At 40.9% G+C, this 15240-nt stretch overlaps 1 protein-coding gene across 1 annotated transcript in view; it reads left to right on the top strand.

The window, feature by feature from the left end:
- znf385d (zinc finger protein 385D) overlaps positions 1-15240 on the top strand; it is a 79342-nt gene that overhangs the window by 39685 nt on the left and 24417 nt on the right. Inside the window, exons 3-4 of the mRNA XM_053487492.1 lie at positions 4486-4593; positions 14998-15163. Coding sequence (XP_053343467.1) covers positions 4486-4593; positions 14998-15163 — 274 coding nt within the window. The remainder of the gene's footprint in view (positions 1-4485; positions 4594-14997; positions 15164-15240) is intronic.

The following is a 15240-nucleotide window of genomic DNA, read 5'->3' as shown; positions in this document are numbered from 1 at the left end:
ACAGTTTTTGCTCAACTCTAAAATTTTAAGTACAAAGGTTCTTAATTGATTTACTCAAGATTTATTTGATGGATTTATCTAGTTTTGCAAAGGGGCGCTACACTTTTCCATCGCCCATATAAGGAATTAAGAATGCAGCCTCGTTTGCAATAGTCGAGCTGCATTGGATCACAAATCTCACGCCTTGGATCGTATCAGGATTTTTGGTCAAGGATCGGATCATCTTTTGGGCTAACAAAAGAAAGAAAAGGTTAAAAAAAAATTTTTATAATATCAACCTGTGCACAGATTATTGAGCTTATGTCTAGAAAAATGTTACATTTGCAGGTCATTTTTAAGCCTTTATTTGTTTAAAGAAGTCCAATGAACTGCCAATAGCACTGCAAAAAATGGCATCTTAACAAGTGAAATATTCTCGAGCCAAAACCTCAAAAATCTACCCAAACCTATCTATAAGTTAACCAACTTAACTTAACCAACGTGCCGTCAAGTTCGCTTGCAATTTTGGTAACATTTCTCAAGAAATAAGATTTTTATTCTTGTATTGGATTATTTAAAAAAATATATATAAATAGATTAGGCTAGCTTTAGGAATATTTTACTTGCTAAGGTGCTGAGAGTTTTTTGCACCGCGAACAATCAAACAAACAATAATTTTTTTTTAATTATCTTGTCTTTGGGCGCTGATAATTTAATATTGAAAAATTTGAGATAAATTTGACTAAAGATATTTTAACTCACTAAAATTATAATTTTTCAGTAGTAGGGGGATTTATTCAGTATTATCTGGCAACCATGGTCTGCAGGACCCCTTTTTTTTTTTTTTTCCGTTCATGAATGGGCCCAAATATAATATCTTAAGGAACCTTTTTTTAATTTTGTTTTACACTATGATGGATAAACTTTGCAATTAATCCATGGTTCACATGAGCCGAACCAATCAATACAGATCACAGATCAACTCCGATCCATTACGCCACTAAAGTTGCTAGCTTGCGCTGCCTTTACATTTCCTAGTTGGCTTCTTAGCTTTGGCTTTATCACAGACTTAAAACTTAAAAAAACTGTACACCAGACTAGCTAGCAAAATCCCGACGATCAAGATACAAATTGGAATTTATCTGTTTACTCGCAAAAAAAGAAGAAAAACGACGTGTTTGGGGTAAACGTCAGGAGGCATTCTCACGCTCTTGCTCCTTACAGATGTTTCTTTTTTTCCTCACACAGTCACTCTATCCATTTCTCCCTCCCTTTCTCTTTATCTCTATTTTTTTTTTCTCTTACTCACTCCATCTATATTAATCCCCCCTTTTTAAGATAATTCCCGTTCCTCAGAATGCGTCTGGCCCGTGCTGCTTCCTTATGCTCCTCCACAGATTTACCATTCTGTCTCTGAATCGTTTGAAGCCATGCTGGGGATTTATGTGGCTCTTATATCATGTAACCCTTTTTTTCTTTAAGAGTCTGTAGCTCGTTCCACAGAAAGCCATATGGTTCCAATATGAGCTGCTTTTAGCATCCTATTAACGCTGCTCCCCGACTGAAACTGATTAATCAATTCGATAGTGATCCACATGGTATCCGCTCTAGCTGGTGTGCTAAAGGGTGCGATTTTAAGGTGGAACTAAATGAAGATGAAGGACGAGTTGAACCTGAAACGCAGCAAACAGTTGGGTTTTAAAGAAATATCTTATCGTCTCATTTACCGTTTTCCAGCGACGTTCAAATCATGTAAACGAGAAAACGAATATAGAAGTAGTGCAGACGTTGGACTCTGACTCTGACATTGGCGGAGCGTGTAAAGTGCATCTTTTGGAAGTTGGACAGCGTAAATAACAAAAGAAGTGAAGGCTTTAGCAGGTGAATAGATTGGTATTATGGGAGATGTAGAAAGCCGTTGGTGGATTTTTTTCCAAGTTCCGGCACAAAGACATGTGGAGTGAGCTAATTTCCATATTTCCCCGTAGTTTATGATTGGGTGTATGTGTGTGTGTACTTGTGCACTGTAATGGACCCCACCCAGGACATACGTACCGCACCTTGTACCCCAAGTTGCCTGGCTAAGACTGGAACCCGTCACCGGAAAAGCGGTGATGATGCATTGATGGTTAGCTGAAAGAAGTTTAAAACATTTATATCGACCCTAAATTGGATCTTATGTACATTCCATTAAAGCTCATGGATCTTATATTCCATCAAAGCTTATGTTTAACCTAAATATTAGCATGCGATTTGTTCAGGGTGGGTTATTCCTTTAACGCTGTAAAATGATCAATCCCCAAATCCGTCGTGTTCACATTAGGACAGGACATGCTCGACCTCCTGTCCACACACTGATCGCATCTGACAAGATTAAAGAAGGAGGCTGACGGCTGTTAGAGGCCAAAATTACGAGCAGGACGATTGCAGTTTGGCAGCAGTGGGAGCAATGAGTGAGAACATCACCACCATTTCGTCTCGCACGACGGAAGCTTATCACCGCAAACAGGCACCTGCGGAGTGTTTCGGTTTCCCATTAAAACCCGAACGGCTCTCGCTGAGTGGCCAGGTGCACTCTCATTCAGGATGAGACGTGATATGAAACGAATAAATGATTCTATATTACTTATGAAATGGAATATGCCTGCAGTACATGATGATGTTTCGCATTTATTCATTCAGCAGACACTTTTACCCAGAGCGGAAGAGAATCAAATAACAAGCCGAGGGACATGGATAAAGAAATGCCGTAATGACGAATCGAATTCATCTAATTTTCTCTTTAAGCCAAATGTAGTGGATCAAGCAAGACATGTCTGGTATTTGATATTCACTTCACTTTAGTTTTGGACTGAAGCTATGAAGCTAATGATACTGTGAAAGTCTTATCTCACAGTCCAGGAATCCTCTTTGTAAATATCTGTTTCAATCTGCATGCGTGAACTTGATGATGGAGTTTAGCGACTTAATGTCATCCGGGGGTGGGTGTGGGTTGGGATACTTGAGGAATTGACCTTCTTTGACTTTTATTTGACAAATTTATTATTTGTACTCTTACTTAATTACAAAAAAAAAAAAAAAAAAAATTCCTGGGTATTTATTTGCTTAGTGTGCTATTGTAGAGCCGCAAATCCTGATGTATTTCCGTCCATTTGCTCTTATAACATTTGGCTTTGCCAGCAATATAATTTTTCTTCATCCATCCACTTTGTTTAACCATTTATAGTTCCATTCAATGTTGGGAAGTGTACAGTGTAAAAAATGTAATCTTAGCAAGTGAAAATACATTGAATGTCGTCACATTTATTTACAGATTGTAGCAAAACATGATTGAAAAAAAAGTATGAATAATAAGGAGATTGGAAAGACATGAAACGCAATCGGTCATTGGAAAAGTTATGATTGTTATTATGTACTGTATTATTACGTTTAAGATGTTTGAAAGTGTTTCTTAAATGTTTTATATTGAAATTTAAAACGTAAAATGTGGACCATATGCTGGGCCATGCTAGACGTTTAACTAACCGATGTTAAATATGAACCATATGCATCCTAAAAAGAGAAGACTTTGGAACGGATCTTGTTCGTAACCTGCGCTTTCAAAGTTATGACGATAAAAGAAGTTAAAAAGAAAAACATATATAAAGGTTCTCGTGTTACCTGAGAAACCAGAAAGGTCTACTATACTGATGACTATTTCATGCAGAAAGCTTTTACACTGTTAGAAAAACCTAAAGAAGGTCAAATAACCTTTCACCTCTCATCTGTACCACTTTATCCTGTATTTAGGGTCATGTAGGGCCTGGAGCCTATCCCAGGAGACTAAGGGCATGAGGCTGGGTAAACCCTGGACAGGGTGCCAATCCATCGCAGGGCACACACACACAAAACGACACACACAATTAGCCATATCTGAAAGTCTTTGGGCTGTGGGAGGAAACCAGAGTACCTACAGGAAACCCACAAAGCACACACGGGGAGAACATGCAAACTCCATGCACACAGAGACGGGAATCAAACCCGGACCCTGGAGGTGCAAGGCGACAGTGCCAACCACTACACCACCGTTCCACCCTGTTAAATAACCTTAAAAGGTTAAATATTAAATACGTTAAAACTTCTATGAACAATTTGGTGCTTTCCTTAGTTAGTTAGGAACATAAACAAGAAGTGACTTTTTTTTGTCTCTTGTTGGTGTTATTAAGTTAGTACATTTAGTTTTACACAACAATCTTGAATCAGGGTCAGGGTGTAAAATTTAGATTTTCGACTCACTGCAACTAATGCACAGCCAGCTACAGTATAAGGTGGCGCCGGGACACGTAATGTTCTCCAGCCGAATATATTTTCACACTCCGCACAGCTGTTTTTCTGTCAAGAAACCCCCGAGCTCATTTTTATCTCTTTGCTGGATGACTATCCACTGCTGTGATGTTAATTAGACTCTCTTTCTGTCTCTCTGTCTCTCCCTGTGTCTCTGTCTGTCTCTTCCTGTTGCTCCTGCAGATGGACCCGGTTCAGAAAGCAGTCCTGCATCACACACTTGGCATTTCTCCTTTGTCTAAAAGGAAACACGTCTCCTGCAACGTGTGCCAACTGCGATTTAATTCACAGGTAACAAAGACACAGAAAGAGACTATCCACCAGACTCTCATTCAGTAAGGGCCAAAATGCCTGAGTCAATGCTCTTTTATTTAATTTTTTTGCTCGTTCACAAGTAACATTGTTTTTTTTTTTTATTCTTTACATTTGACAAAAATATTTCTTTGGCTCTTGCTTTCAGGGAAGTAAATCATAGTGATCCAGTACAAATTTTGCAGGGGTGTATAATATTAAACGTGTTGTTCCTGATGGACGGCAGATATCTCTGAATCTATCAGGTTCGAGTGTTGTTATAGAGGATTCAAAAATCCCTAATATAATCCCTAAGTAATCTAACGGGACCCATGAATCTAATCCCCATTAAAGCCAAATAAAATGTTCAGTGCGAAATCAGGCTGAGGTAATTGTAGTGAAATGAAAATGCTAATATATAATAGTAGTACTGTACCAGGATATTGGTCTAAATGTTCCCTAGCATTTTAGAGGGCAGTTAAAACTGGCCTTCTTTACCACGGTGTTATTGTGACAAGACCATGACAGGTCCTACGTGACCTGAACACCAAGAAAGCGGAAACTGTTCACTCTCTCCACTGGGGCTCTGATGATTTAAAAGGGCGGGGGGGAGGTTGGGGTGGTAGCTTCTCTTCTGCCTTGTTCTGAAGTCCAGTGTCAACTTCTCTGGAGGAGTTTGTTCGCCTGACAGCGGTTCTCTAGGTTTTGGAAGTGGCCAGATGTGTGAGTCATGTGCACAGTAAGTATAGCAGGGGACCCAATATACAACCCTGGGGACTCCTGTGTTCTTGGCGAATGAAGATGGGACATGTCTGCCTACTTGCATTGCTTGAGATCTGCCTCTTGCTGCACATTGCTAGACAATATTAGATAGGTGATGCCGGTGAGGGTGCAGCTAGAACAGTGGTTGACCAGTCAGTTTTTCCACTATTTTTTAATGTATTACAGCCCATGTACCGATCTGATGTTGGCCCATCATCTGTGTACTTTGGATGTGTATTGCACTTTAGTTCTACAACTTTGGCTTTCCTGTGGAAACGGGCTAACCTTGGCAAAACTGCATTTTTTTTTACAAGGGTAGTACCAAAAGGTACTACATAGGTTGTACAAATTGCACACATTGGTAGTAACTCTGTCTGTAAAAAAAAAAAGGTATTACTCAACATAGTCTCCATGACATTTAATGCGTTCGCACTATTGTTGAACACAACCTTTTGAACCCAGCATTTGAGAATGCCACTGGTGATAGTCTCCCACTGAGTTGGTTATTTTCAAGACTGGTTCCCCTTTTTAAACTTCTTCATCCATATGGACACATTGCTCTTATCTATGGTGTCACCACTGTAAACATCCTGTAGCCTACTGTGGATGTTGGACAGCCTGCACCTAACCTTCATGAATAACTCAATATTGGAAGAGAAGGCAGAAGAGCTGCTATAGAGGAAGAGTTACTCTACCAACATATGCAATTTGAAGAAACTCCTGTATATCAGTTAATATGTAGGTCACCCACTTATGTCACCTGCCCACTTATGCATTACTTTTAGTACAGACCTCGTTAAAAAAAAGTCAGGCCTAAGTTTTCAAGATGGATGTAAACATGGCTGAAAGCCTGGCAGGCCCCAGGCCCTTATACTAACTCAACGGAATGGCCCCAAACAAGTTTATTACCTGTGAGTAAACCCACTGCTTGAAGCGCCAATGGGAATAAGATGGCATCCAAACAGTTTAAGAAAATAGTTTCCTTCACTTGTTTGAAGGGGGTCTGAACTCAGCAAAATTTTTATTCCTCACATTCCTCCAAAATGAAACGGGCCTCTGCTGAGTGCTTTAGTTCAGGGACAGACGGTAAGCGCTGACTTTGAAAATGATGTCCGGCTGTCGTGACCGTATTAGATTTCTCTCGCCCTAAGATGCAGATAGACTTTGTACTTTGGGGGAAAATATTCAGCAGGTGTGAATTTGAAGTATTAATGTGCATCAGCAGATTGTACAGCATCGTGTTTAATACTTCAAGTTCTTCATTTTTTTTAATGGCACACATATGAATTGTCAGGTACTGTAGCTCAGATTTGCTCTTTTTATGGACTAATTGAAATATAAGTACTTTGTAAAGACAATTTTATATCACCGGTTTTTTGTTATTATTAATATTATAACATACCAGTAACTTGATAACAGGGTCATTGGCACCCAAGGCTCACCCATACCCAGGGGGACCAAAGGCAAGTCCGTCTGGTCCGTCAATGCAGAACAAAACGCAAAAATAAGTTATTGCTGCCTATGATATAATGGCACAAGACTGCCAAGCCCACCACAGCGCACCACACACAAGACCCACCAGGCAAAAAACACAAGGCCACCTACCTGATCTTCAAATTACCCAGGTTCCAATTTAAATGAGCTCCCATGGGATTCCCCAGAAAACCAAGTCTGATCCATGGGGCGTCACTCATTGACCCGCAGCACTTAAAGGATATGCTGCCAGTGTTTTGGTGCCGGTCACCCCAGCACACTAGCCAGAGACGCAGCCGAGCCATGCCCCAAGGGGCTACAACTGCCCTGGTGGCACAAGGGGAACCCAAAACCTAGGTCGGTTTTACATTAATATGATTTTAATGTTATGGGTGATCGCATATACTATACAGTACATCTATTCCCCTAGGGATAGAAAATGCTTTTTCTATTGCTTTCATTTCTTAGCTATACCCATGGCCATGTGAAAATGTCCCATCTTACAAAATGCTAAAACGGTGGTGCAAAAAACACAGTTTTATATTTATGTACTCGTAAGAACTGCATTCAACGTTATCTGTTTAGCGTTTATGAGTCTCCAATGTCATTGCTTTGAGATAAAACCTGTTTCTATAGTAACAGCTCGCTCACAGGGACGTGTATGGCTTCATATAATTTAAGTCTGACAATAAACAGTTTAAACAAAAATTTGTTTTTTAACAACAACAAAAAAGTATAACCGCTGCTTAGGTGAGAAAAATGAATAAAAGAGGTTTGTATGAGAATGGCTGTTTACAGCTGCTATGACATAAGCGAATACAGGAACTACAGTAATCTGTACTGCAGATGAAAAACAAATTGAAATAAATTGAGATGATGTACTAGAAGTAGGTTCTCAATGCCTGGTGCTGCATACCGTTAGTCCGTCATTGATTATTTTCTTACAACGGCACGTTCCCATGTAATTTAATTCCTTACTTAACTTAAGTCACTAAAGTTTTGTTCATGTTTAAAGTTGAAATTATGCCACAGTGTCTTGTGTGGTACTGAATGTGGCGACAATTGATCTTTTTACCATTAGTCTTATACCTTCAGTGTTAACTACAGAAGCAAACCAGATGTCCTTGGAAATAGAGAAAATATGTGAAACGATTTTTTTTTTTTTTTCTGGATATTTCTTTAACTCACAGCTACTCAGTTGGATCAGATCATATCCAACCTGTTAGCTGCCTTGGATGGAAGCATTTGCCAAATAAATAGATGCGAAAAAAGTCTGGCAGGGTTGGCATGCATAACCGATGAGCGCACAGCACACACATTGTAGCTAATTCCACCTTTTCCCCCCGGGCTTTAACATCATACATCAAGCTATTATTAGGGGTGCTGTAAAACGCACTGATGTTTGCGCGCTCCTTCAGAGAAGGTATTACCAAAAAAGGCAGGGTCTGCTGAAAATGAGAAACGGCGCCGTGGCAAAAACTCAAACTTCCCACAGATACTGTATATGCATGCGTTTTTGTTTTTAGAACTTTTAATTCCTGAGCGATTCCTTCTGTCAGACATCACTTCAGTATTTAATCCAGAAAAACACCATTTCCATCATCCATTAAGACCGTTATCTATTGTGACTCACCGAGTTATTATATTTGCGTTATTATATCTATCAGAGCCTGATCAGGGATTGTCAGAGTCGGTTCTGCTTTTCCATCATTCATGACATTGCAGCTCGGAAAAGCCTCGAAGAAATTTTGCATTTTAATCGCAGCGCAACGGCGGGGAAGCCTGCCCCCCCACTCAACCCCCAATCCGTCTTTTTTACCTTTTTTCTCCTCTTATATTTTTCCAAAATTTTAATAGGCACCTGAGTGCTTTGGCTCAGGGATAGATGTTGGGCACGGTCTCATTTCAATTTATTTGGAAATGATATTTGACTTTCATGACATTCATTGATTCAGAATGTTCTGAGCGAAGATGTAGTTGAGAACTTTCTGGGACACTTTTATCATCGATTAATCAACACCTTCTGACCAATCAGATTAGACAATTTACCAGTGCTGTGGGTTAAGTAATAATCAACTATGAAGTGATACTGTATGATACACCTTGACATATAGTCACTTCTCCCTATACGCGGTCATGGGAAGCTTGAAGACTATCTTATGGGACTTGGGCCATGAGGTGGGGTACATCCTGGACAAGGTCCCGATCCATCGCGGTTTGGGACCCCATCCAGGATGTACCCGACCTTGCGCCCGAGTCCCATGGGATACGCTTCAGGCTTCCAGGATAAGCGGTATAGAGAATGAGTGAGTGAGTAAACACCTTCTTATAGTAAAACTCACTAAACTGTAATTAAACGTTTTTTTCTTTATTAAATAAGAGCACGTTTTTATCTGTTCATTATGAGTTCCCATGTTCCCATGAGTGAGGTGTTGCTTTTAAAAAGCTGACATGTAAAAAAAAAAAAATCTGCTGTCGCAATTAAATATAGTTGGCAGAAACTGTCGGAGCTGTGCTGATATAGCAAATCAGTTAACACCTTCTGACCAATCAGATTAAAAATGCAACACGAAATCAGGTTAGAGAATTTGAATGTGCTGTCTGGTAGTTGCTGAATGCAAATCCTCAGGGGCCGTAGCGCTCGTTTGATTGATTGATGACATTATTTAACTTTATAAAGACTTGCTGAAGAAGAATCTCTTCTTCAGCGAAGCCAATTCTTCCATATGGGTCTCTTAATGAAAGATTGATGGCAGTTGAAATTACACCAAACATCTATTCGCATCACGCCGCGCTCTGTCTTCGCAGTCGACTGCTATAAATGGATGGATGGAGGCATATGACACCGCGTTTGTCTCGCCGTTATCAGCGTTCTCATAACAATATGCAACTAAGAAGACGTACTTGCAAATCCAAAAGGCATAAATCTGTAAGGTCCATCGCTTCCATCTCGATTTCAGAGCATTTTTCATTTTAGTGTGAGCTTATTGTGTACACCGGGACATCCATTTCACATTTCACAGACGTTTATTTCTTTCTCCGTATGTATGTGATGGAATGAAATTAAAGGTGCGGTGGGTGATTTTACAACAACCATGAGGCAGAACTTGGTTTGAGGTCTGCAGCGGTTTCTGAGACAAAGTTTACTAGCAAAGAGGGTTTGAACCACAACACAAATCAGTTATTTGTAGACACGAACAACATAAAAACCATAAACAAAATGGTGTCGAGGGTTGGGGGTTTGAATCTCGCCTCCCGTCTATGTGCATGGAGTTTGCATGCCTTCTCTGTGCTCAGTGGGTTGTCTCCGGCTACACACTCCAAAGACATGCGGTGTAGGCTGATTGGTGTTTGCTCGTACTTTACGATTGAGTGTCCGAGTGTGTGTGCTTGTGCCGAGTGATGTGTTGGCAAACCATCTACTTCGCCTTGTACACTGGGATAGACTCCAGTTCCCTGGGACAGGCTCCAGATTGAAAGGCCATAATGACTTGGGAATCCCAAGATTTTTCCCATTGTGTTGGTTAAAAAAAAAAAAATTCCACAATGTGTTTGCCATAAATTTTTATGCTAGTGATTCTGGTAGTGCATCATGGAGAAGATTTCACAAGCTACTGTAGATACTGTATGTGTGGCAACAGTGATTACCTGGAAAAGGATTTAGTTCGACTAAAATTACGATGTTATTATACTCAACAGCTCATAGGTTGTGAAGACCTAAAGAGGTGATAATGACAAGTTTGGATGATCATATTAGGTTTTGTTGTAGTGATATAATGTAGTAATGCAATTAGGGCTTAAAAAGAAAACATGTTGGTGTTACGGATGGCAAAACGTCAGCAGGGTCAGTAAAAACTGTATCTCCATCGTGTAAAAGTTGAAGTGCTTTTAGTTTAAACTGTTTGCTAACTTCGGGACAGTCGCGCTAGATCTGTTCACGTGCTACTCGCTAACATCACATTGCGCAATCACCTCATGAGCAATAGTGATTAGTTAAATGGCTCTACTTTAGATTAGCTTAAATTACACGGTGCGAATAACAGTAGAATATTACATTTAGTGATTGTTGTGGTTTTCAGCGAATGCAAATAACAGTATATTTGTGACTATTAGCTTTTTGCATTTCTACAGTTTTTTTTATAGTCCACTACAAAGTTAACTTGTAATTTACTGTGGTTTTACTTATGCATACATAGTTTTATTATACAAAATTACATTATTTTAGCTGTTTACACCTAACCAATGAATATATCAGTGTATTTTTTAAACTATATATATATATATATATATATATATATATATATATATATATATATATATATATATTGTAGCGTTTCTACGCCGGGAAGGATGGTGGAGAGACGAGTGAGCTTATTTGCTACCCAATGCAATGGCTGGGAGTACTTTATTAAGCACACAGCATGTAAGGCATGAGCAGCACCTTCACTCAGGAGCCTACATCCATTTCAGCGTCAGCTTGAACTGGAGCACATTTCACACGTCACACACCCCCTCAAACACAACAGGGCCGAAGCCACTTACCCAAACACCTTTCCCCATCACGGTGAACACACCGACATTCGGTCGGCGCTGGCGGTGGGAACGCCGGCGTCCTTTGGCAGGTGAGGGATGAACGCGAATAGTCCTAAGGCGGTCCGGCCTCCACAGAGTTCGATGTCTCGCCGGCGTGCGGCTGGTAAGACGCAAGACGGTCCCGGTGGAGCAAAACTCGTGCCCGCCCTGCCAACCGCACCCGGTAGATGACATCGGAGAGCCGAGCTGGCTGAGTGTCCACGCCCATTCGCCCCATAGGTGCCCCCACCCAAAAGTCTTGCAGCGGTGCCCGCGAGCGCTGGGTGGGGCCCTTCTGTCTGGCGATGAGCGGTTCACATTTCCACAACCCGTGGGAAACAGTGGAGCCGGTGTCCACGAGCGCCCGCAGTAAGACGCCGTCCGGCACACAGTCGATGTAAAGCCCCGCGGGGCTCCCCCACCGTCCACCCGGCACTAGTTTAGCGGCTGCTGGTGTACGCTGTCCCTCAGGCCTGAGAACGTTGAAGCGGTAGTCCGGCGGTCCCTGGCCTCGGCGTTGTCGCGGAATCTCGGAAGCGGTGTCGAGGCCTAGCCGCGACGGGTAGCCCTGTCCCCGGCTAGGTTCACCTACCAAGCGCCACTGAACTGCGGGCGGTCGCTCGGCTCTTTCGCCGCGATGTGCCGCCATTATGGGCTCAGCGCGCTCGGCCTCGCGCAGCGGCACCCCCTCAAACACAACAGGGCCAAAGCCACTTACCCAAACACCTTTCCCCATCACGTTGAACACACCGACATTCCCGCAAGGCATGCTGGTCGTCAGCCGCCGCCCCGCCCACGCCACACTATATGTATACTGTATATATTATATATTACATTTCATTTAAGGTTTAAAATGTCAAAATCAAAGATTATTAAACTCTATATGAGGATTTTGCATTTTAAAATTTTTATTTTTATACATAAATAATACCCAGATTTTTTTTAAAAATAGTTATAAGCGAAATATCAAATTAAAGAAGCGGTTAGGTTTTATTCGATTAATCGATTAATCGAAAACATAATCGGCCAACTAATCGATTATCAAAATAATCCTTAGTTGCAGCCCTAAATGCAATTAAACCACTTACTTACTCATTCTCTGTACTGCTTATCCTGTAAGGGTTGTGGTTGACCCGGAGCCTATGCCAGGGCACTAACCGGGGTACACCCTGTATGGGGTGCCAGTCCATCACAGGGCACAAAAGCAACTTAGAAATGCCAATTAGCCTACCCTGCTTATTTGTCAGAGGTAACCAAAGTACCTGGGGAGAACCACCTGAGGCACAATCGGACTCTAAACCCTGGAGGTGCGAGGCCTCAGTGCTTACCATTATACCACTGTGCTGCCTCGATTAAAAACCACACCACTACATTTAAGCAATTGCAAAAAAAATAAAATTCTCACAGTAATAATAAATGAGATTCAGGTTTGTGTATTTGTCGTTCCAACGTTTCATCCGAGTGAAGTTCAAGAACCGTGGAGTTCATTGACTCATTCGGGTTCAAAACCCAGACTGTTTTTATAAGCACTTATGAAATCGAACATAAAACAGGATACAAAAACTAAACTATAGTTAGAGGCCATGTGAATACTGGTTGTCAGAAGAAGATAGAAGAAGTAAGTGAAATATTTATGCGAGTGCATGTTTAGACATCCGCATGCCAGTCAGTAAGGGAGAGCGCTCCTCACACTCCTGTCTCGGCTTGTCAGCGAACTGACAGAGGTCTTATTTATCCTTATTTTCCACCGCAGGCAATGACAGACAGTGGGATGGGCAAACACATTCAAGTAAACAAGGGCAGACGACTGTTTCTCTCTGAGTCCCTGTCCAAGCGAATCATAATAATCCTGGCTCTAAAGGTGAATTCGGATGTCACTTGTTGTTAGGAGGCACTGACAGTGCCAGTGATACTGCATTAATAATAATCCTGGGTCCTTGCTGTGTAGATAGGGAATAAACCTCATGTATTTGTCTAAAGGTTTGTACAACGAACAAAGGAAAAAAACTATAACAGGATCAATTTAGGAAAACAAATTGGACTTGACTTTTAATAATGAAAATGTCATTATTTTTTTGCATGATCCTGCCTTGGATTTTATATTTAATTCCCTGAGTTATGCATGACGGTGTCAAGTACAATGCATAAATAAATTTATTACTAAATATTCCCAAGGCGGAAAATGCAAAAATGGTTCTGGAAATGCACATTACTTTGTATTCATTGCAGTTACTTACTATTTTACCTTTTATTATGGTGCACACTTTGGTGGTTAAGTCATGTGTGAAAATGATTCCCCTTGCCCCCAGAACCAACCTTTCACAATTTGAGTTTTGAAATATACCCAATTCTTAAGGAAAGAAAAACTCCATATATGTGATAACCTGGTGATTCAGAACAGTAAGGTCGTCAGCTGAATTTTTTTATTGCCACATAACCTTGCTGAGCCGAGACATGACCCACTGAAGCAACACTACCTCCAGAGGCTTGTACAGTGGCCACTATGAATGATGGAAGCATCGCTTCATGCGCTTCCCAACTTCCCCTGACGCGCCCATCCCTCTGGAGTAGGGTCAACCTGGACTCAGCAGACCACATGACCTTTTTCCATTGCTACAAAGTCCAATCTAGCAACCTGATGCCTTTTTTTCTATTTAGTGTCACTAATAAGTGGTTTTCTTACAAACATACAGTACATTCCTGTGAATTCTCATCGAGGAAATTCTCTTACTTACACTGTTAAACATACTGTAGCTCTGATTCCTTCTGTCCATTTTTTTACAAAACAACTTCACCAAGCATTCCATGAAGTTCATGGTTCAGCACCATTCTTGTTGGACAGTTCTTAATCCATTTTCTTTATCTATTTTGATTGTCCTTATGTCCTCAAATATAAATATATGCTGATATATAGGTATATGCAGTTGTGTAAAGTCAATGAGATTGAAGAGTATTGAGTACACTGATAATCTGATAATGGATCTATCTAAAACTAATTATGATAATATTTACTTGACGTGAGTTGTCTATGTCGGTTGATGTAACTACTGGAACAAAACTCCACATGCGTTTAGAATGTAACTCATGTGCACTATGGGTTTAGAATGTAACCCATGTGCATATGGCTTTTGCTGACTTGTTATAATGCACTATTTGAAAGTAAGACGTTGTGAACACAATCCCCTCCAGCACAGCTGCACTTTCTTTCTTCCCTTGCCTTATACCCTTTTTTTTTTTCAGCATTCACTCAAATGCGACCCTTTCTGTAACCTGAAAATCATTCAGACAATTCCGAGAGAGATTTACGAGTTTGAGAAAGCCTAGTGAAACCTTTTGAAGGCAGATTTGGACTGACTTGAAATGACATCCCAGCTTAGAGAGGGTTTCCTGTCGTCCTCGGTTCCTCAGTTCCTCTAGGCAAAACGAAGTTGTTTGTTTCTTTTGATGGGATCAGGATCTGACCGAGTCCAGATTTCCCATCCATGACTCTTACAGTTGGTTTGTGGTTCTGAGATGTTTTTTTTTTACCACCACTTTATATGGCTAACTTTTTGTCTTTCCATTTCTGTCTCTATCTTGGTTCTGTTTCTTTCTCAGAGCCAAGCGCTGTCCCACTACAAAGGCACCAAGCATGCCAAGAAGCTTAAATCTCTAGAAGTACCCAAGTGCAAGCAGAAAAGCTCTGCGGTAATGAGGGAAAACAGGAAGGAGCCTGAAAAGAACCTCTCACCTTCTGCTCCCCTGAGCACCACAGAGATAAAAGGTAGGAGTTTGATATGTTTGCAAGCAAATAACTGCCTTAACCATCAGGTTCCCTTTGGGTTAGAACTTAATAATAAT

This window comes from Clarias gariepinus, chromosome 26 (assembly GCF_024256425.1).
Source record: "Clarias gariepinus isolate MV-2021 ecotype Netherlands chromosome 26, CGAR_prim_01v2, whole genome shotgun sequence".
Classification (NCBI taxonomy): domain Eukaryota; kingdom Metazoa; phylum Chordata; class Actinopteri; order Siluriformes; family Clariidae; genus Clarias; species Clarias gariepinus.
This window is presented reverse-complemented; position numbering and strand designations above follow the sequence as displayed.